Source organism: Muscardinus avellanarius, assembly GCF_963383645.1.
Source record: "Muscardinus avellanarius genome assembly, chromosome: 12".
Classification (NCBI taxonomy): domain Eukaryota; kingdom Metazoa; phylum Chordata; class Mammalia; order Rodentia; family Gliridae; genus Muscardinus; species Muscardinus avellanarius.
This window is the reverse complement of record NC_137798.1, coordinates 44,549,881-44,570,906: the sequence shown is the minus strand read 5'-3', so window position 1 is coordinate 44,570,906 and position 21,026 is coordinate 44,549,881. Positions and strand designations below refer to the sequence as shown.

Sequence of the window (21,026 nt, the reverse complement as noted above, 5' to 3'; positions counted from 1 at the left end):
GTTGGGGATTGAACCTTAGACAAATTAGTCTCTGGATTAAAATCTTGTTTTGTTAATTACCAGTTGTATAACCTTAGACAGATTAGTCTCTGATTGTCAATTTTCACTTGTAAAGTAGAAATTAAATTATTATTTTGTGTGAAAATAATACGTATATAAAAAGTTTAGAGCCAAGTGTGGTGTCATATACCTATGTAATCCCAGTATTTGGGAAGATGAGACAGGAGGATCCCAGGTTTGAAACCAGCCTCAGCAACCTAGTGAAACCTTGTTTCAAAATTTAAAAATTAGGCTGGGGTTGTAGCTCTGATAGAGAAGCCTCTTGAATTCAATCCCCAGCACCTCTCCCCTCCCTACCCACACAGAAGAGTTTAGCTCACATTCTGGTACATTGTAGGTCTGTTTTAGTTAGTTTTTTTGTTGCTTTGACCAAAATACCTGACTTGATCAACCTAGAGGAAGAAATGGTGTGGGCTCATGGTTTCAGAGGTTCAGTCAATGGGTGGGTGGTTCCAAGGCAGAAACATGGCCTCAGGCTGTGTGGAGGAAAGCTGCTCAGGACAGCTGAAGCAGAAGGAGAGCAACCAAGGAGGGACTGATGCCAAGGCTGTGTCCACAGTGATCGACCTTCTCCTGCCAGACCCCTGCTGGCCTGCAGTGACCACCCAGCAAGTCCTTTCAAATGATTAATCCATCAGTGGGGTTGTCCACAGATGAGATTAGAGCCCTGATTCAGTTATTTTGTCTCTGGGTTTTGTTGAGTTGCCAGTACATGAGCTTTTCTGGAGACACCTCATACCCAAACTGTAGCAAGGTTCTGAGTAAAAAGTAGGTGTAGTGGCACGTGCATGTAATCTCAGTACTTTGGAGTCTGAGTTAGGAGGATTGAAGGTTTGAGGCCAGCCTCTGCAATTTAGTGAAACCCTGTTTCCAAGCAAAAAAATAACAAAAAAAGTGCTGAAGGTATAGTTCAGAGGTAGAGTGCTTCTGGGTTCAATTACCAGTAGTGTGCGCACATGCGTGCGCGCGCGCGCGCGCACACACACACACACACACACACACACACTTTGCTATTCCTGATAGCATATAGAAAACAGTCAAGGATTAGTTTAATAATTTTTATTTTTTATTTTTTGGTGGTACTAGGGGTGGAACTCAGAGGCTTTCTACCTCCAGGCTATCCTCCCATACCTATTTTATATTTTATTTAGAAACAGGGTCTCACTAAGTTGCTGAGAGCCTCACTAAGTAGCTGAGGCTGGCTTCGAACCCATGCGATCCTCCTGTCTCAGCCTCCCAAGCGCATGGATTACAAGCGTGTGCCACCACGCCTGGCAGTTTAATAATTTTTGATCTTTGCAGATATTTGGGCTTTCTGATTGTTATGTTTTACTCTACTACTTCATGACTAAGCACTTTTAGATTTAAGAAAACTTTAGTAAAATAACATTATTATTATTTTATTTATGTATTTTTTTGGTGGTACTAGAAATAGAACCCAGGGGCTTTCTACGTATGGGCTACATTCCAAGACATTATATATGTATATAATTTTTTTTTGGTAGTAGGGATGGAACCAAAGGGCATTGTACTCCTGAGCTACACCTCCAGCTCTAATTTTTAGCCTTTTTCGTTTTGAAACAGGTCTTACGAGTTGCAAAGAGCCTTGGTAAGTAGCTGAGGCTGTCCACCAACCTCAGTCCTCTGGTCTCTGCCTCGCAAATGCTGGGATTACAAGTGTGCATCACCATGCCTGGCTGGCCTGTTTTATATTTTATTTGGAAACAGTTTATTCACTAAGTTGCTGAGAGCCTCATGAAGTAGCCAGACTGGCTGACTGGCTTTGAACCTGTGTAATCCTCCTGTTTTAGCCTCCCAAGTACTAGGATTACAGGTGTGTGCTACCATGCCTGGCTTATTTTTATATGATTAGACATTGTGCACACTTGAAATTCAAAACAAAGCTGGCAGTTGGATTAGACATTAAGTTAGACAATTAAGAAGTATACACTAGCCAGGTGTGGTGGTTCATGTTTGTAATCCCAGCATTTGGGAGGCTGAGACAGGAGGATCGCGGTTTGCAGACAGCCTCAGCTACTTGGTGAGGCCTTTTTCAACTCAGCGAGACCCTGTTTGAAAATAAGGAATGAAAAAATAGGACTGGGGGTGTAGCTCGAAGGTAGAATGTCCCTGGGTTCCATCTCCCTTATCACACACACACAAGAAGTCTATACTCAGAAGGCATATATACTGTATAATCCTCTTCGTGTAATCCCATGTACTTTTCATTCATAATACTTATCATTCGGTTTCACACTTATTTATCTGATGATTTGATTAATTTCTTTTTGTTTCCAGATTTTAATTTCCATAACGGCAGGGGTATTTTTTATTTTTATTTTTTGCGGTTCTCTGAATGAATTATTATTATTGTGATACTGGAGAATGAACTCAAGGACATTCTATCTCTGAGCTATACCCAAGCATTTTTTATTTTTTGTTTTTTTAAAATTTTGTTTACTTTTTGTGTGGTACTAGAGATAGAACCCAGGGGCATTCTACTTTTGAGTGACACCCTAGTTTGTGTCCTTTCTGTTTGTTCACATAACACCTTGTACTTTGCTCTCTCGTGATGATTATTTCACTGAATTGTTCTTTTTTTTTATTATCATCCAAACTGAACTGTTTTCATTGAGGAAAGAAACCTTTTGTCTTTTGTTTTTGTGTACCTGCTTTGTAGCACAGCATTTCATATGTGGTAAATTGTTGATAAATCTTTGTGGAAGCAATTACATAGATATCACTCAGGTAATCTTCTCTTTGCAGGAAATGCTGGGACTTTCTAAAGTACCAGTTACTCAAGCAACACGTGGTCCTCAAGCACAGCAGCCACCTCCTTCCAACAGGTAATAATCAAATGTAATAGCAGAATTTTGCAAGCTATTTTAAGCATCTCACACCCTTAATTTGAATGTAGGCATTCAGTGATACCGTGTTATTACACATTTTCAGGAATATAAATGGATTGCACTAATTTACCATTTAAAGAGTTGATGTATAATCATATCACTGAAATGGTTTGTTTTTCACCATTACAATATAAGGAGTTTAGTTTTGGTATATTCCTGATTTTTTTTAAGTTCAGTATAAACTAATAATTTTTTGAGTGATCTTAAAACCTGCTGGATGAGTAGATGAAAAATGAAGTCCTGAGTACTCTTGGTTGGAGTGTTTGTGCATAGCAGTTGAGCTCAGCATTGTGGTTCTTAATTGAGAAGCATCAGATCACCTGGGAACTTGTTTGAAATGCGGATTCATGGGCCTGTGCCCAGACCCACTGATTTTTTTTTTTTGATGGTACTGGGGAGGGAACCCAGGGGCATTCTACCCCCGAGCTACGCCCAAGCCCTATTTTTGATTATTTTGAAACAGGGTCTCACTGAGTTGCAAAGGGCCTCACTAAGTATCTGAGGCTGTCCGTGAACTGTGATCCTCCTGTCTCAGCCTCTCAACCTACTGATCTTTTTTAAAATAAATTTCTAGCCGGGCGTGGTGGTGCACGCTTGTAATCCCTGCGCTTGGGAGGCTGAGACAGGAGGATCGCACAGGTTCGAAGCCAGCCTCAGCTACTTAGTGAGGTTCTCAGCAACTTAGTGAGACCCTGTTTCCAAATAAAATATAAAATAGGTCTGGGAGTATAACCTGGAAGTAGAAAGCCTCTGGGTTCCACCCCAGTACCACCAAAAAAATAAAATAAAGAAGCCAGGTATGGTGGCGCACACTTGTAATCCCCGCACTTGGGAGGCTGAGACAGGAGGATCGCACAGGTTTGAAGCCAGCCTTAGCTACTTAGTGAGGTTCTCAGCAACTTAGACCTTGTTTCCAAATAAAATATAAAATAGGTTCGGGAGTATAGCCTGGAGGTAGAAAGCCTCTGGGTTCCACCCCCAGTACCACAAAAAAAAAAAAATTTTTTTTTGATGCACACAGTTTGAAAAACCAGTGGTTTGTTGCATATTTAAAGTATTTTTCTCTATTTCTAGGAAAGTTTGTTAAACCCTCACTCACATATTTGAAAGGCTTTGTAATTTTGTTTTGCAGATTCTTACAGCCAGTCCAGAAAATAGACATGAATCTCACAGATCTTCTGGGAGAACTTCAGCGAGACCCTTGGCCTGTACCGCAGGGAAAGAGACCTTTGCGTTCCTCAGGAGTGGCACTTTCCATAGCTGTAGGACTACTTGAGGTGGTGATCATGAATTGATTTTGGAACGTAAATTTGAATATGTGTTGTGCGTGTGTGTGTATGTGTGTATGGAATTTTAAGGGTGTAAGACAACCAAATCACAGTGCTTTTTCTTTTTATTCTTGCACTTAATAATCAACGTAGGGGCCTGGGATATAGCTCAGTGGCAAAGCTCCTGCTTTGTAGGTGTGACATTCTGGGTTCAATCCCCAGTTCCAAAAAGACAAAAAAAAAAAAAAAAAAAAAAAAGGACTCTGGGTGAAAAAAAAGTAAGCTAAGAACAATAACAGCAACAAAAACCTGAGCTAGGTGTGGTGGTGCATGTTTGTAATTCCAGGACTTGGGAGGCTGAGACAAGAGGATTGTGCTTCTCCTTCAGCCTCAGCTACTTAGTGAGGCTCTCTGCAACTCACTGAGACCTTGTTTCAAAATAAAGAATAAAAAATAGAGGTTGGGGTATAGCTTGGTGGTAGAATGTCTCTGTGTTCCATCTTCAATACTGAAAAAAAAAAAATCAGCCGGGCGTGGTGGCGCACGCTTGTAATCCCCGCGCTTGGGAGGCGGAGACAGGAGGATCGCGCAGGTTCGAAGCCAGCCGCGCGCGCTGGCTTAGGAGACCCTGTTTCCAAATAAAAAATGTTAAAATAGGTCTGGGAGTGTAGCCCGGAGGTAGAAGGGCTTCCAGGAACCCCAGCACCACCAAAAAAAAAAAAAAAAAATCAACTTCAGTTACATTAGGTATGTGTGAGTCTTAACCCATACACTAATGATGCAGTCTTATAGGGAATACCACTTGAATGTCCTATAAGTCTATAATTTAATTCATTTCTTATACTATCTATCTACAGGTAGCATCATATTTCACAGATTAAGGCCTCAGTTTCATGGGGCTGTTCCCTGTTTCAGGTATCAGTTACAAGTAGTAGGTTGTCACCTATACTTTTGACTAACCAGCTATAAGTTGGGAATTCCAGCAACTTCCTTTTCAAGTTTGATTAATTTGCTAGAGGGGCTCACAGAACTTGGTAAAACACCTAATCTACCTATTATAAAGAATTTAACAAAGGCCGGGCGTGGTGGCACATGCTTGTAATCCCCTTGCTTGGGAGGCAGAGACAGTAGGATCACACAGGTTCGAAGCCAGCCTCAGCTACTTAGGCTCTCAGCAACTTAGTGAGACCCTGTTTCCAAATAAAATATAAAATAGGGCTGGAGGTAGAAAGCCTCTGGGTTCCACCCCCAGTACCAAAAAAAAAAAAAAAAAAAAAAAGAATATAACAAAGGATAGATGGAAGAAATGCATAAAGTAAAGGATGGAGCTCCCAAGATTTCTTTGGGTATGCCACCCTCCAGGCACTTCCGTGTGTTCAGTTACCCAGAAGCTCCCAGAATTTGGTTCTAACAGTTTTTTTTTTTTTTTTAAATGGAGGCTTCTTTACATAGGAAAGATTAATTACATTATTACCCATTGGTGTTGAATGAGAGATTTATAATCTATTAGTATTAGGATGATTATTATAGGTTTTCCTTTTTTTTTTTTTGTGGTACTGGGCATGCAATCCAGGGCATTCTACCTCCTAGCTACCCCCCAGCCCTATTTTCTGTTCTTTATTTTGAAACAGGATCTCACTGAGTTGCAAAAGGCCTCACTAAGTAGTAGCTGAGGCTGACCATGAACTGCAATCATCCTGTCTCAGCCTCCCAAATGCTGGGATTACAAGTGTGAGCCACCACGCCCGGCTATTAGAGGTTTTCTCTAGTAAACCACTAGGCCTTTTCTAGATGTATATTCAGTTATTTAATTGCCTTAAAATTTTCTTGGGTTATAGTTTTAAGTATCAGTTTTGTATTGTGGTTTTATCTTAAGAGCTCCAGTTATACATAAATTGGATCATAGCTTGCTTTCCCTTTCAGCACTTTATATTTTTTATTTCATTTTCTTTTTCTAGGTTGTTTTCTAGCTTTTCTTTTGTGCTTCTAAGTTTTTATTAAATTTTGAGTCGCTCTAGGCCTTTTGCTGGCTTCCCACTTCTCTCTTCCATGTGTGTGTCCCCTAAATGTCCTTGCTCTGGGTGAATGACTGCAGTGAGCGTGGGAGAGCTCAGAGGGATAAGTGCCTTTTTTGTTGTTGTTTTAACCTATAAGAGTATTAAAATTCGGATGTTATTCATGTCCTAATTTTGTGAAAGTGTGTGCTTATCTACTTTTACTTAATCATGTTTTTCATTATTAATTTTTACATGAGTATTACCTCCAGTAACCAGAATACAGAATACTTTTGCTTATTGAACTAATTTTAGACAACACAACATACAAACAACATCCAAACCCAAACAATACAAAAATGTATAAAAGTGAAAAGTAAAAGGCAGCTTTATCTTTCTCTGCAGATTTGTTAGTCATATGATTTTTAAAATTATTGTCAGTTTAAAGCCGGGTGTGGTGGTGCACACTTGTAATCTCAGCGCTTGGGAAGCTGAGACAGGAGGGTCACATAGGTTTGAAGCCAGCCTTGGCTACTTAGTGAAGCTCTCTGCAGCTTAGTGAGACCCTGTTTCCAAATAAAATATAAAATAGGTAGGGAAGTATAGCCTGGAGGTAGAAAGCCTCTGGGTTCCACCCCAGTACCAGCAACAACAAAAAAAATTTGTCAGTTTATATAATTTACTTTCTGCTATGAAGCTATAATGCAGCTTGAAAAATATACTCTGTATTTTGTCTAATAACTTTATAGAATTTGGAAATAAAATATTCTTAATATCATATAAGTATTATTAATTATAGAGTAAAGCAGAATGATTATTACATAAAGGAGATAGAATTCTTTTTCATAGTAACCTTGCTGCTTGATAGAAAATAATTTGTGTCACTGGGCGTGGTGGCGCACGCTTGTAATCCCCGCGCTTGGGAGGCTGAGACAGGAGGATCGCACAGGTTCAAAGCCAGCCTCAGCTACTTAGTGAGGCTCTCAGCAACTTAGTGAGACCCTGTTTCCAAATAAAATATAAAATAAGTCTGGGAGTATACCTGGAGGTAGAAATCCTCTGGCTTCTACCGCTAGCACCACGAAAAAAAAAAAAAAAAAAGAAAAAGAAAAAAGAAAAGAATTTGTGTCAAAGTTTCTTTTATTTTTTTAGCTTTTTTTTTCACAATTTGTTTTTGGTGGTACTGGGGTTCCTGGAAGTCCTCCTACCTCCGGGCTACACTCCCAGACCAATTTTTTAAATATATTTTTTTATTTGGAAACAGGGTCTCTTAAGCCAGCCTGGCTGGCCTCGAACCTAGGTGATCCTCCTGTCTCCGCCTCCCAAGCGTGGGGATTACAAGTGTGTGCCACCACGCCTGGCTCATATTTGTATATATCCCTTGGCTCATACTTAGTTGCCCTTTTATTTCTTATAAATTTTCTGAATTTTTGAATATCCATAAATATTTTTTATTATTTTATTTTACTTTTGCAGTATTGCGGATTGAACCCAGGGGCATTTTACCTTTAACTAGACTCCTACCCCCTATTTTTATTCTTTATTTTGAAACAGGGTCTCACTAAGTTGCAGAGGGTCTCACTGAGTAGCTGAAGCTGACCATGAACCTGTGATCCTTCTATCTCAGCCTCCCAAGTACTGAGGTTACAACCATGCGCCACCGCACCTGACCTCAGATGTTTTTAAAATTTTGTCCTCTCACTTTATTAGTATTAGTAGTTTGGGTGGCTCTAGAATTTGGGTTTACGATAATCTTCACTCAGAAATTTGAGCCATTATTCTCTAGTATTCTTTCATTTATTAATTATTATTATTTTGGTATGGGGATTGAACCCAGGAGCATTCTACCTCTGAGCTACACCCTCAGCCCTATTTTATTTTTTATTTTCAAATGGGGTTTTGCTGGGTTGCTGAGTCTTCTGGTATTCTAACATAAGAGTTTGATAATTGATGATAATTTCCTTTAGTTTATTTTTTTAAAGGAAATTTATTTTTCTTATTAGACATTTTTAGATTGTTTTCTTTGTGTTAGAGTTTAGAAATTTCATCAGGCTGTGTTTAGGTTTAATTTATTTTTTATAAATTATATTTGGCTTTTGGTAGGCCCTTTCAGTATGAAAACTTCAGCTTTATTATTATTTTTTTTGGTCTTTTGATTTTATACTCTTCAAATGTACTTTTTTTTTTTTGGTACTGGGGATTTAACCCAGGGGCATTCTATCTCCAAGTTGCATCCTAATTTTTATCCTTATTCTTTTGAAACAGGGTCTCACTAAGTTGTGGAAGCCTTACCAAGTAGCTGAGGCTGGCTGCGAACCTGTGATCCTTCTGTTTCAGCCTCTCAGGTACTGGGATTAAAAGTGTGTGCCACAATGCCTGGCTCAGATGTGCTTTTCAAAGTCCATTCATGAACTTTTTTTTTTGTGGTACTGGGGATAGAACCCAGGGACGTTCTACCTCTGAGCTATACCCCCAGCCCTCTTTTTTTTTTTTTTTTTTTTTTTTTGAGACAGGGTCTCACTAAATTGCTTAGGCTGTGTTTGAACCTGTAATCTTCCTATCTCAGCCTTCTAAGTGTGTGTCCCACCACACTTGTCTATTTACTTCTTTTTTTCTTTTTTTCCCTTTTTCTTTTTCTTTTTCTTTTTCTTTTTCTTTTCTTTTCTTTTTTTGTGGGTCTGGGGATAGAACCCAGGGGCATTCTACCTCCGTGCTACAACCCTGGCCCTATTTTTTATTATTTATTTTGAAACAGGTTCTCACTAAGTTGCAGAGGTCCTCAGTAAGTAGCTGAGGCTATCCACAAACTGTGATCCTTCCATCCCAGCCTCCCAAATGCTGGGATTACAGGTATGCGCCACCACTCCCCGGCTCTTATTTTTTAAACAATACAACTCTCTCATATCAGTGGCATCATGAGAGGAAGGGAAAGTATATTGGAGTACTTAATTCATCATCTTCAGCTAAACATATTAAATCATGCTTATGTTTTAAACATAGAAAACAAGAGTAAAAGATTGGGGATATAGCTTAGTGGTAGAGTGCTTGTTTAGGATGTACAAGGCCCTAGGTTCTATCTGCAGCACCTCCATTAAAAAAAAAATCAAATAGTAACAAACAAAAAGAAGAAGATGCCTTTTCTAATTTTTCTTCTTAGTCTACTCTGTCTAGGACCTCGAACTTATTAAGCAGGAGAAATATCTCTCTTTACATGTATTAAGTTTATAGATTAGTTTAAGGTTAGTAATGCACTGCTGTTTAGAAGAGAACTTTTGGCTTTCAAACAAACACCTGTTTTAAATTTCATTTTAATCATTTGGTTATTTTTATAAAATAATGCTTTTTCTTTTTTCTACAAATAACATAATCAAAAATCCTTTTCAGAAGTGTTTGTCCATATGCCTTTTACTTTTCTTTCAACTCTTGACTGATTACTTTTTCCCATAGTGTACTTTCCCCAACACTGGTGCACGCATCATGATGTTCATTGGCGGTCCTGCCACTCAGGGGCCTGGCATGGTGGTTGGAGATGAATTGAAGACACCGATAAGATCATGGCATGACATTGACAAAGACAATGCCAAATATGTTAAAAAGGGAACGAAGGTAATTTTGTTTTTTAAGTCTTCTTTACTTTCTAGACAACAAATATTCTTTTAATGAAAGAGGAAAAGCACTTCTTTTTAGAAATCTGATTATCAATGAAATTTGATATTATAATTACTATTCAAAAGAAGAGAAATAGTCTCTTTTTCTGGATAAGTTGTTATAGTTTTTCCTTTTTTTTTTTTTTTGAGGTACTGGGGATGGAACCCAGGGGCATTATACCTCCAAGCTACAACCCCAGCCCTAGTTTTTAAAAATTCTTTTTATTTTTGAAACAGGGTCTCACTGAGTTGCGAAGGGCCTTGATAAGTAACTGAGGCTGTCTACCAACCATGATCATCTGGTCTCCGCCTCCTGAATGCTGATCACAGTATTTTTTAGTAGTACGTTGCAGTTGGGTGTGGTGAGACATACTTGTAATCCCAGTGTTCGGGAGCCCAAGACAGGAAGATTGCAAGTTCAAGGACAGTTTCACCAAGTAGTGAGACTCATCAACTTAGCAAGACCCTATTTTCACATAAAATAGAGCTGGGGTGCAGCTCAGAAGTAGAATGCCCCCTGAGTTCAATCCCTCATGCCATAAAAAATACAGTAGGTTGTAGGGGTATATCTTTTTTTTTTTTTTTTTTTTTTTTTTTGCAGTACAGAGGATGGAACCCACGGGCATTCTACCTCAGAGCTACATATCCCCCCAGTCCTATTTTTGATTCTTTAATTTGAAACAGGCTCTCACTGAGTGCAAATGGCCTCACTAAGTAGCTGAGGCTGTTCGTGAACCGTGATCCTCTGGTATCAGCCTCCCAAATGCTGGGTTTAGTAGTGGTTATTAAAAAAAAAAAAAAAAGGCTCGTTCCTAAGGATACCCTCTGTGCCTTTTTAATTTTTGCATTTTTATTCACAAAATGTTTATAAAATGTTAGTCTTTGTGTTCAGGAAACATTTCCTAGGTTTTCCAATTTTTCCTTTCTCTCACATTTCCTCGAGGTGAGTGGATTGAGTGGGCCATTATTTTCTTTAGAGTTCTTTCTTGTTCATCTACCTTCACTTTTGGTGGGTTTTCGCAAGTGTATTTTTCGTTTGCAGTACTGGGGATGGAACCCAGGGGCATTCTACCTCCGAGCTACACCCCCAGCTCTATTTAAATTCCTTATTTTGAAACAGAGTCTCACTGAGTTGCAGAGGGCCTCACTATGTAGCTGAGACTGTCTGTGAACCATGATCCTCCTGTCTCAGCCTCCCAAATGCTGGGATTACAATCCTGCACCACCATGCTCAGCTGTTCAAGTGTATTTAAAAAAAAAAATGATGATTCTTGACTCATATTGGTTCTGTTTATTAATGTCCCTAGGTTATTTTTTTGATTCTTTAGAGTTTACAGTTTGAGTTTATTTGTGCTCTATTATGACATTCTTTTGTTGTTCATTTGGTGCTGGAAATTGAACCCAGGGATGTTCTACCTATGAGCTATAGTCTAAGCCCTATTTTATTTAGTATTCTTAATTTTTTTGTGTGTGGTACTGGGGATGGAACCCAAGGAACTTCTACCTCTGGGCTACATACCCATACCTATTTAATTTTATTTTTTATTTGGAAACAGGGTCTTGCTAAGTTGCTGAGAGCCTCACTAAGTTGCTGAGGCTAGCTTTGAACCTGTGATCCTCATGTTTCAGCCTCCCAAGTATTGAGATTACAAGTGTGCACCACCATGCCTGGCTTTTAATTTTTTTTCTGAATAGAGCCTCACCAAGTTGCTAAAATTTGCCTGGCTGTGAACCTGCGGTCTTCTTGTCTCAGTCTCCCAAATATGAGGATTACAAGCATGTGCCACCATGCCCAGCTATGATCACATTGTTTTGGTAGTCATTGTTAGGTTATTAAAAATAATTAATGACAGATAATTTTTGTAAGTTTTTTTTTTTGTGGTAGTTGGGATTGAACCCAGGGGCATTCTACCTATGAGCTATACCTCTGGCCCTATTTTTTATTCTTTGTTTTGTTTTTTGTTTTTGGTGGTAATAGGGTGGAACCCAGAGGCTTTCTACCTCCGGACTATGCTCCCAGACTTATTTTATATTTTATTTGGAAACAGGGTCTCACTAAGTTGCTGAGAGCCTCACTAAGTAGCTGAGGCTGGCTTTGAACCTGTGCGATCCTTCTGTCTCAGCCTCCCAAGCTCAGGGATTTTATTCTTTATTTTGAAACAGGGTCTCACTAAGTTCCCAAGGGCCTCAATTAGTTGCTGAGGCTGACTAAAAATCTGTGATCCTCCAGTCTCAGCCTCCAAAGTACTGGGATTACAAGCGTGTGCCACCACATCCAGCATTATTAATTTTTTTTTTTTTGCCACAGTTGTCCTCTCCTCTTACCCCCCTGAACCTAGGGGTGCTTTACTGCTGAGCTACATTCCCAGCCCATTTTATTGTATTATAGGTGCCACTATTCCTGTCTCATTTTATTTTTTATTTTGAGATAAGTCTCACTAAGTTGCACAGGTTGAAAGCTTTCTCCTACTGCATAGGTTATTATCTCTCAGTTTTGGGATATTTTTGTTCCTTGAGTGTGGATTAGTTGATGAAAGTTTTATATTGTTTTTCTACCATATTTATATAGGAAGAGCAAGATGTTCAGTATGCTTTTCTTTAAATTTTGCTCCATTTAGGGGTTTATTTAGAATCAGTGGCTTTTAAATAAAAGAATGAAAATATCAGACTTCTAGAAGTTATTGTATCATCTTTTGAGATATTATAGAAAATTAAAGATAAATTATATTATGAATTATTCATTTAGTCTTTCTTAAATCATTTTGATCTATTAATTGGAAAACATTTATAGAATGATTACATTTATGCATTGCTTGACTTAATTAAAATCTTTCCTAGCATTTTGAAGCATTGGCTAATCGAGCTGCCACAACCGGCCATGTTATTGATATCTACGCTTGTGCATTAGATCAGACAGGTCTGCTGGAAATGAAGTGCTGCCCCAACCTTACCGGGTATGTACTTAGATTTTCATGGTTTTTGCAATTATAAATTAATAATACAGTTTGCAATTATAAACCAATAATTACAGTTTGGGAAAATAAAAGAGTCATAGTCTTACCACTTTAGAACAATATCTGTTAACAGCAAGAACCTTATTTCAAAACAAAAATAAAAAGGGCTGGGGGTATAGCTCTGAGGTAGAATGACTCTAGTTTCAATCCCTAGTACCACACACATAAAAAATAAAAATAGTAAAAAAATAGAAAAGGGCTGGGAATGTTGCTTAGTAGTAGAGTGCTTGCGTAGCAGGTGCAAGACTTTGGCTTCATTCCCTGGTTTTTTTAAAAAAAAGGTATCTCAGAATAGTTTTTATTTGCAAGTTAATATTTTTTAAAACTTTTTAAAATTAAAAATATGCATGTATCCATACTGAAAAGTGTTTTCATTCACAGTGTAACATTGAGAAGTTCTGTGACACACATATACATGTACACATTTGTTTTTTTTTAAAATTTTTTTTAGTGGTACTGGGGTTCCTGGAAACCCTCTACCTCCAGGCTACACTCCCAGACACCTATTTTTTATATTTTTTAAATTTGGAAACAAGGTCTCTTTAAGCCAGCGAGGCTGGCTTCAAACCTGCACGATCCTCCTGTCTCCACCTCCCAAGAGCGGGGATTACAAGCATGTGCCACCACGCCTGGTTGTACACATTTGTTTTTAAGAATAAGAATGTGTGCTGTCTACTCAGTTATCTTCACTAACATGGAGAACTGGAAAGGAGTAGGAGAGACACAATTGTTACTGTATGCCTTTTTGTGCCTCTTGAATTTTATAATATATGGATATATTACTATTTAAAACAGATTTTTTTTTTGTGTGTGTATGTGTGTGTACATGTCTTGTGCTGGGAATTGAACCTGGGGTATTCTACTTCTGACCTACTCCCCCAGTTTTTTTTTGTTTTTGTTTTTGAAATAGGGTCTCACTAGGGTTCTGAGAGTCTCATTATTGCTTAGATTGTTCTTGGACACCTGAGATCCTCCTGTCTCAGCTTCCCAAGTACTTAAAGCAGAATTCTAAAAAATTACTGAGGACAAATGTGTTAGGAGCATTCACATACCCTCAGATTTGAGATATTTTGTAGTGTAAGAATATTCTCGTATGATTTGAATTTTTAAAATTAATTGTAATGCCAGCTGGGTGTGGTTGTGCACGGTTTGCGGACAGCCTCAGCCACTTAGTGAGGCCCTTCGCAACTCATTGAGACCCTATTTTAAAATAAAGAATACAAAATTGGGCAGGGGGTATAGCTCGGAGGTCGAATGGCTCTGGGTCCCATCCCCAGATCCGCCAAAAAAAATAATGGTAATACAGAATATTTTTAGGAAGTATCTTTAAAATTTGTCACTAATCTTGATAGGTACTTAATTTTTGCTAACACATGAACCCACTTTATTTTGTCACATATGTTCCTTTTTTGTTCTTTCATGTAGAGGATACATGGTAATGGGTGATTCTTTCAACACTTCCTTATTCAAACAAACTTTTCAGAGAGTCTTTACCAAAGATATGCATGGACAATTTAAAATGGGCTTTGGTGGTACATTAGAAATAAAGGTAAGGACTAAAACCTAACATGTGATAGGTTTGTCAAGAGAAACTGTTGGCTTGATCATAATTTTAAAATCTCATTAAATAATATGTGCTTTGAAAATAGTGGTTATTTTATATTGAAACCTTAGAGATTTCATTCACCAGAAAAAATGTTACTATTAAATATATAATGAGCCAGGCATGGTGGTGCATGCTTGTAATCCCAGCATTTGGGAGTCTGAGACAGGAAGGATTGCAGTTTGCAGATAGCCTCAAGCTACTACTTGGTGGGGCCCTTTGCAACTCAGTGAGACCCTGTTTCGAAATAAAGAATAAAAACTAGGGCTGGGGGTGTTGCTTGGCGGTAGAATGCCCCTGGGTTCCATCCCCAGTACTGCAAAAAAAAAAAAAAAAAAAAAAAAATATATATATATATATAAAATGAGACTGAGTCTTTCTGAACAGTTGTTAGAAACTAGAATTACATAGGTGAAATTTAATTTAACTCTTTGTTTATATTGGATTTAACATTTTTAGTATATTTTGTCTTAATTGCTAAATTTATTTTATTGTTAGTTTTTTTAATGCCAGCTATTATCTTATTTAAGATAAACTATTTTGATTTTGAAATGGTATAGTTTTGTGGCCAGTCAGTTGTTATAAAATCTATTATTCATTTCAAATTTGGATTAAAAAACCCGACAGGCTTTGTGTTAGTTGTACATGTACTACAAGCACACTAATTTTGAATTTTCATTAAATATTATTATTCTTGTATTTTATTGAATGTGTGCTATAAATCCAGCATTATACTAGAAAATTGTAGTGATGTCAAGGGATATCTAAGGTGCAGGTCTTCATTATAGACAAAGGCTGAGTCATGTGAAAGGATGAAAGTTATAAAAGTACCATAAAAGTTGAGGGAATTTGGCTGGGCGTGGTGGCGCACGCTTGTAATCCCCGCGCTTGGGAGGCGGAGACAGGAGGATCACGCAGGTTCTAAGCCAGCCTCTATGGCTTAAGAGACCCTGTTTCAAAAAAAAAAAAATATATATATATATAATATATATAATATAATATATAAATATATATAAATATATATTTATATTAAAAAATATATATATCGGGTGTCTGGGAGTGTAGCCCGGAGGTAGAAGGGTTTCCAAGAACCCCAGTGCCCACTCAAAAAAAAAATTTTTTTTTTGAGGGAATTTGTAACATAATTGTGAATAGAATTCTATTCTTTTTAGCTCCCTGGAATGGATACTTGATTTTTCAGTGTGATTTGGAGATTTTTTTTTTTCTTTCCTCTGGATATATGTGTAGTAATAGAGATTGCACCCAGGGGCATTCTACCCGTAAATTACACCCCTAACACTACTTTTTTATTCTTTGTTTATGAAACAGGGATTCACTAAGTTGCAGAGAGACTCACCAAGTAGCTGAGGCTGGCTGCAAACCAGTGATTCTCCTGTCTCAGCCTCCCAAGTACTGGGATTACTTACTGTGCCACCACGTCTGTCTTGGAGATGTATTTTCTTTTAATTATTTCTACATCCCAGAGAGTAGTTTGATCATGCAAACTATTATAAAGATATACTAAATTAAAAACATTTTAAAAGGAGGAAAAAAGGTGAGAAAAAAAAAGAAATGTATGTAGGACAGAATTTATCCTAAGATGGTATGACTTAGAGTTGTTTTTGGAAGATGAGAGGACAGTGCATTTTCTTGGGAGCCCAGGTTGAGGTACAGAAGTGAGAATCTATTATTTTGAAACAAAGTGAGTAGATTGTTTGTATTGAAATATTAGAGAAATAGGTTTAGTTATGTGAATTGGTAGTACTTTTGGGGATGCAGAAATCATGACAATTTAAGGAAGAACTGTGTTTTGGGTAAAATTTGTCTAACGGTGGTATTCAGAATAGATCCTTAAAAGAATCTCAAGCAAGAAAACTGAAATAGGCTTTCTCTTTTTTTTTTTTTGATAGAAGATAATGTGATAATTTAAATTTTGTGGCAGTAGAATAGTGAGAGAACAATTTTGACATATTTTTTTTTTCCTGTGGGAGAAAAAATAGATGATGTCTAAGGTTTTGGATTAGGATATTTGTTTTTTATTTATTTTTTAATTTTTGGTGGTACTAGGAGTGGAACCCAGGGGCTTTTCTACCTTTGGGCTATACTCCCAGACCTATCTTATACTTTATTTGGAAACAGTGTCTTACTAAGTTGCTGAGAGCCTCACTAAGTAGCTGAGGCTGGCTTCAAACCTGTGCGATCCTCCTGTCTCAGCCTCCCAAGCGCGAGGATTACAAGCATGTGCCACCACCACGCCCGGCTAAGGATTAGGATATTTGAATTTGGGGTATGGTATAAGTTTGAATTCAGGGTGAGGTTCTCAAATGGAGGCCTTCTGTGGGCTAATAGAAACAGAGAATTAGCCGGGTGTGGTGGCTCACGCTTGTAATCCCCGCGCTTGGGAGACTGAGACAAGAGGCTTGCACAGGTTTGAAGCCAGCCTCAGCTACTCAGTGAGGCTCTCAGCAACTTAGTGAGACCCTGTTTCCAAATAAAATATAAAATGGGTCTGGGAGTATAGCCCGGAGGTAGAAATGCCCCTGGGTTCCACCCCCAGTACCAAAAAAAAAAAAAAAAAAAAAAAGAAATAGAGGATTAAATTGTTAGAGCTAAATTTTATATTTGGCAGTTGTCAGTAAATTAGTGCTCAGTGATTTTTTTTTAATGTTAATATATTTCCATTGGCTTTTGAGTTTTAAATATGGAAGAATATGGCTGGATTTGATGGTACTCACTTGTAGTCTTAGGTTGAGATAGGAGGATTGCAGGTTCACAGCCAGCCTCAGCTGCTTAGTGAGCCTTCTACAACTTAGTGATACCCTGTTTCAAAATAAAGAATAAATAAGTAGAGCTGGGAGTGTAGCCTAGAAGTAGAATGCCTTTGGGTTCCATCCCCAGTTCATAAAAAATATATAAAATTCTTAAATACTTATAGTTGAACATATTAGCTTATCCTTGAAGAAACCAAACATATTATATTCTTACTTTGTAGACATCAAGAGAAATAAAGATTTCAGGAGCAATCGGACCCTGTGTGTCTCTCAATTCTAAAGGACCCTGTGTGTCTGAAAATGTAAGTCACTTTTATTCTAAAAAGAAAATACAGTTAATTCTTAAGGCAACACCAACAGAGACCTGAGGTGGTATTCCTTTTGAAATTACATGGGCTGTTTTTTTTTTTTTGTGTGTGTGTGTGGTGCTGGGGATTTAACCTAAAGGCATTCTACCTCCGCGCTACACCCTCCAGATCAATTTTTTATTCTTTATTTTGAAACAGAGTCTCACTAAGTTGCGGAGGCCGTACATAAGTAGCTGCGACTTACTGGGAACCCTGATACTCCTGTCTCAGCCTCCAAAGTACTGGGATTACAAGCGTGCGCCACCATGCCCAGCTTATTTTTTATTCTTTATTTTGAAACAGGGTCTCACTAAGTTGCAAAGGGCTTCACTAAGTAGCTGAGGCTGTCTGAGAACTACAATCCTCCTGTCTCAGCCTCCCAAATGCATAGGCTATTTTATATGGTTTGTCTTCCATTGGTATATTTCTATTTGTGGTTGCTCTTTTCGTATACTGTAGAACATCCGTCCTAAATTAAACTTTTATACTGTCACCAGTCTTCTATTATTTTATTTCTAAGTTGTTTCTTGTCCCAAGGTGCCTTAAAAAAAATCTCATGGTTTGGAAATTTGGAAGTTTCTGAAAGTTAAAATTGATAGAGCTGGGTGTGATGGATCAGCAACCTAGTGAAACTATTTTTCCAAATAAAAATTTAAAAAATAGGTCTGGGAGCCGGGCGTGGTGGCACACGCTTGTAATCCCTGTGCTTGGGAGGCAGAGACAGGAGGATCGCACTGGTTTGAAGCCAGCCTTGCTGGCTTAAGAGACCCTGTTTCCAAATTAAAAAAAAAAAAAAAAAAATAGGTCTGGGAGTGTAACCTGGAGGTAGAAGTGTTTCCAGGAACCCCAGTACCACCAAAAAATAGGTCTGGGGATGTGAAAGTAGAAGGCCCCTAAGTTCTTTCCACAGTGACACACACACACACACACACACACACACACACACACACACACTCTGGGGGTGTGAAAGTAGAAGGCTCCTAAGTTCTGTCCACAGTGACACACACACACACACACACACACACACACACACACACACTCTCTGGGAGTGTGAAAGTAGAAGGCCCCTAAGTTCTCTCCACAGTGACACACACACACACACACTCTGGGGGTGTGAAAGTAGAAGGCCCCTAAGTTCTGTCCACAGTCACACACACACACACACACACACACACACACACACACACACACACACACCACATCCCAAATGGAATGGATTTTTGTCACCAGAATTTTCAATTAAGGAACCGCATTAGCCAGATTTAATTTTCAGTTCCTTTCTTTGTCTTTATTCCACGTAGAGGTATAATGTACTCCAAAACTAAAAAAACATTATATAGTTGTAGAGAGGATGATGGGACACAAAGTGGGTAAATAAATAGCTTTAGAAATGTCAAAGGCAGCTGGGTGTGGTGCCTGGTTATGCCTGGAATCTCAATACTTTAGAAATGTCAAAGGCAGCTGGGTGTGGTGCCTGGTTATGCCTGGAATCTCAATACTTTTGAGGCGGAGACGGAGAGACCACAGGTGTGAGACTAGCCTCAGCAACTTAGTGAGCCCCTGTTTCAAAATAAAACATAAAGTCAGGCATGGGGGTGCACACTGGTAATCAGCATTTGGGAGGCTGAGACAGGGGAACCGCAGGTTCGCGGACAACCTCAGCTACTTAGTGAGCCCCTGTTTCAAAATAAAGAATTAAAAATAGGGCTGGGGGTGTAGTGAGGAGGTAGAATCCCCCTGGGTTCAGTCCCCAGTATTTGCAAAAAAAAAAAAAAAAAAAACCAAAACCCAAAACAGACAAACAATCAAAAAGCAAAAAGGCCTGGGATGTAGCTTGGAGATTAAATGCCCCTAGGTATAAAAAAAGAAAAAAAAAAGAAAAGCTACAGTAGCAATTTATAATCATTTTGCATGGTGAAGACCTATATCTAAGCTTTCCTGGGAATCAGACTTCTTGTAATTCTCATCCAGAGGATTTTGATTTTCCTATTATGGGGTAAGTTAATATTGCTTTAAACAAATCAAACAATTGGGTAGAAAGTTACTGTTAGTTGTATACTTAATTACATGGCATATGATTTTTTCTTGCAGTACTGGGGATGGAACCCAGGGACATTATACTTTCGACCTATACCCCCAGCCCTATTTTGTAGTATCTATCTATCTATCTATTTAGTTTTTGTGTGCTGGGGATGGAACCCAGGGGCTGTTCTACCTCTGGGCTATACTCCCAGGCCTATTTTTTACTTTATTTGGAAACAGGGTCTCACTAAGTTGCTGAGAGCCTCACTAAGTAGCTGAGAATGGCTTTGAACCTGTGCGATCCTCTTGTCTCAGCCTCCCAAGCACGGGGATTACAAGCATGCGCCACCACACCTGGGTGTCTTTTTTTATATTTTGAAACAGGGTCTCACTGATTTGTGAAGGGCCTCACTAAGTAGCTGAGCCTGTTCATGAACTATGAGGCATATGATTTTAAAGATGACAATATAAAGATCTTAGATCAATACTGTATAAATTTATATAACAAAAATTTGAATTATCTTAAAATTTTATTGTGTAAATTTTGCTAAATTTTATTTCATGATATATTTGAGATATGGGCTTAAATATTCAGAGGCTAGCCTGGTGTGGTGGTGCATGCCTGTAATCCCAGCATTCAGGAGGCTGAGACTGGAGGATCGCAGTTCATGGACAAGCTCAGCTACTTAGTGAGGCCCTTTCCACTTAGTGAGACCCTGTTTCAAAATAAAGAATAAAAAATAGGGCAAGGGGTATAGCTCAAATGCCTCTGGGTTTCATCCCCTGACCCTCCCCCCAATAAAAAAATTCTGAGGCTTTTAATATTCAATGAGTTACTTTGAAACCTGAAAATGTTTTTTTTTTACTGAAGGCTTTTTTCCTTTTTAATATATATTGTTGTATTCTTTAGTTTTCAAACATATTATGTTTTTATTTTTACAGGAGATAGGAACAGGTGGCACTTGTCAATGGAAGATATGTGGACTCAGTCCTACCACAACCTTAGCCATATATTTTGAGGTTGTTAATCAGGTATGGCTTTTTATATTTGAATATTGAAAATAAATAAATAATAAAGGCCATTAATATTTCATATGAATTTTAAGACTGTTTTTATTAGTTCTTTGAAGAATGTCAGTTGGCATTTTGGCAAGTATTGCAGTAAATATGTAGATAATTTTGAATTGTATAGACATTTTAACAGTATTGATTCAGTATTGAAACAGAATATAGTTTTTTATTTATTTATTAAATTTTTTATTGGTGCATTGTATTTATACATCTTAATTGGATGCAAGATGGTGGAGACATACATGCACACATCACCCAATTAGCCCTTACCCCGTTCCCACCCCATTCCCTCCTCCTCCCTCCTCATGTTTGGCTTATTG

General features: G+C 38.2%; 1 protein-coding gene across 1 annotated transcript in view; it reads left to right on the top strand.

The window, feature by feature from the left end:
- The window catches only part of SEC23A (SEC23 homolog A, COPII coat complex component), a gene marked incomplete at both ends in the record, with an annotated part of 59,830 nt that overhangs the window by 6,796 nt on the left and 32,008 nt on the right, over positions 1-21,026 (top strand). The window contains 7 exons of the mRNA XM_080706960.1: positions 2,827-2,906; positions 4,102-4,246; positions 9,679-9,837; positions 12,717-12,832; positions 14,318-14,441; positions 17,488-17,568; positions 20,578-20,667. Of these exons, the coding sequence (XP_080563086.1) occupies positions 2,827-2,906; positions 4,102-4,246; positions 9,679-9,837; positions 12,717-12,832; positions 14,318-14,441; positions 17,488-17,568; positions 20,578-20,667 (795 nt within the window). The remainder of the gene's footprint in view (positions 1-2,826; positions 2,907-4,101; positions 4,247-9,678; positions 9,838-12,716; positions 12,833-14,317; positions 14,442-17,487; positions 17,569-20,577; positions 20,668-21,026) is intronic.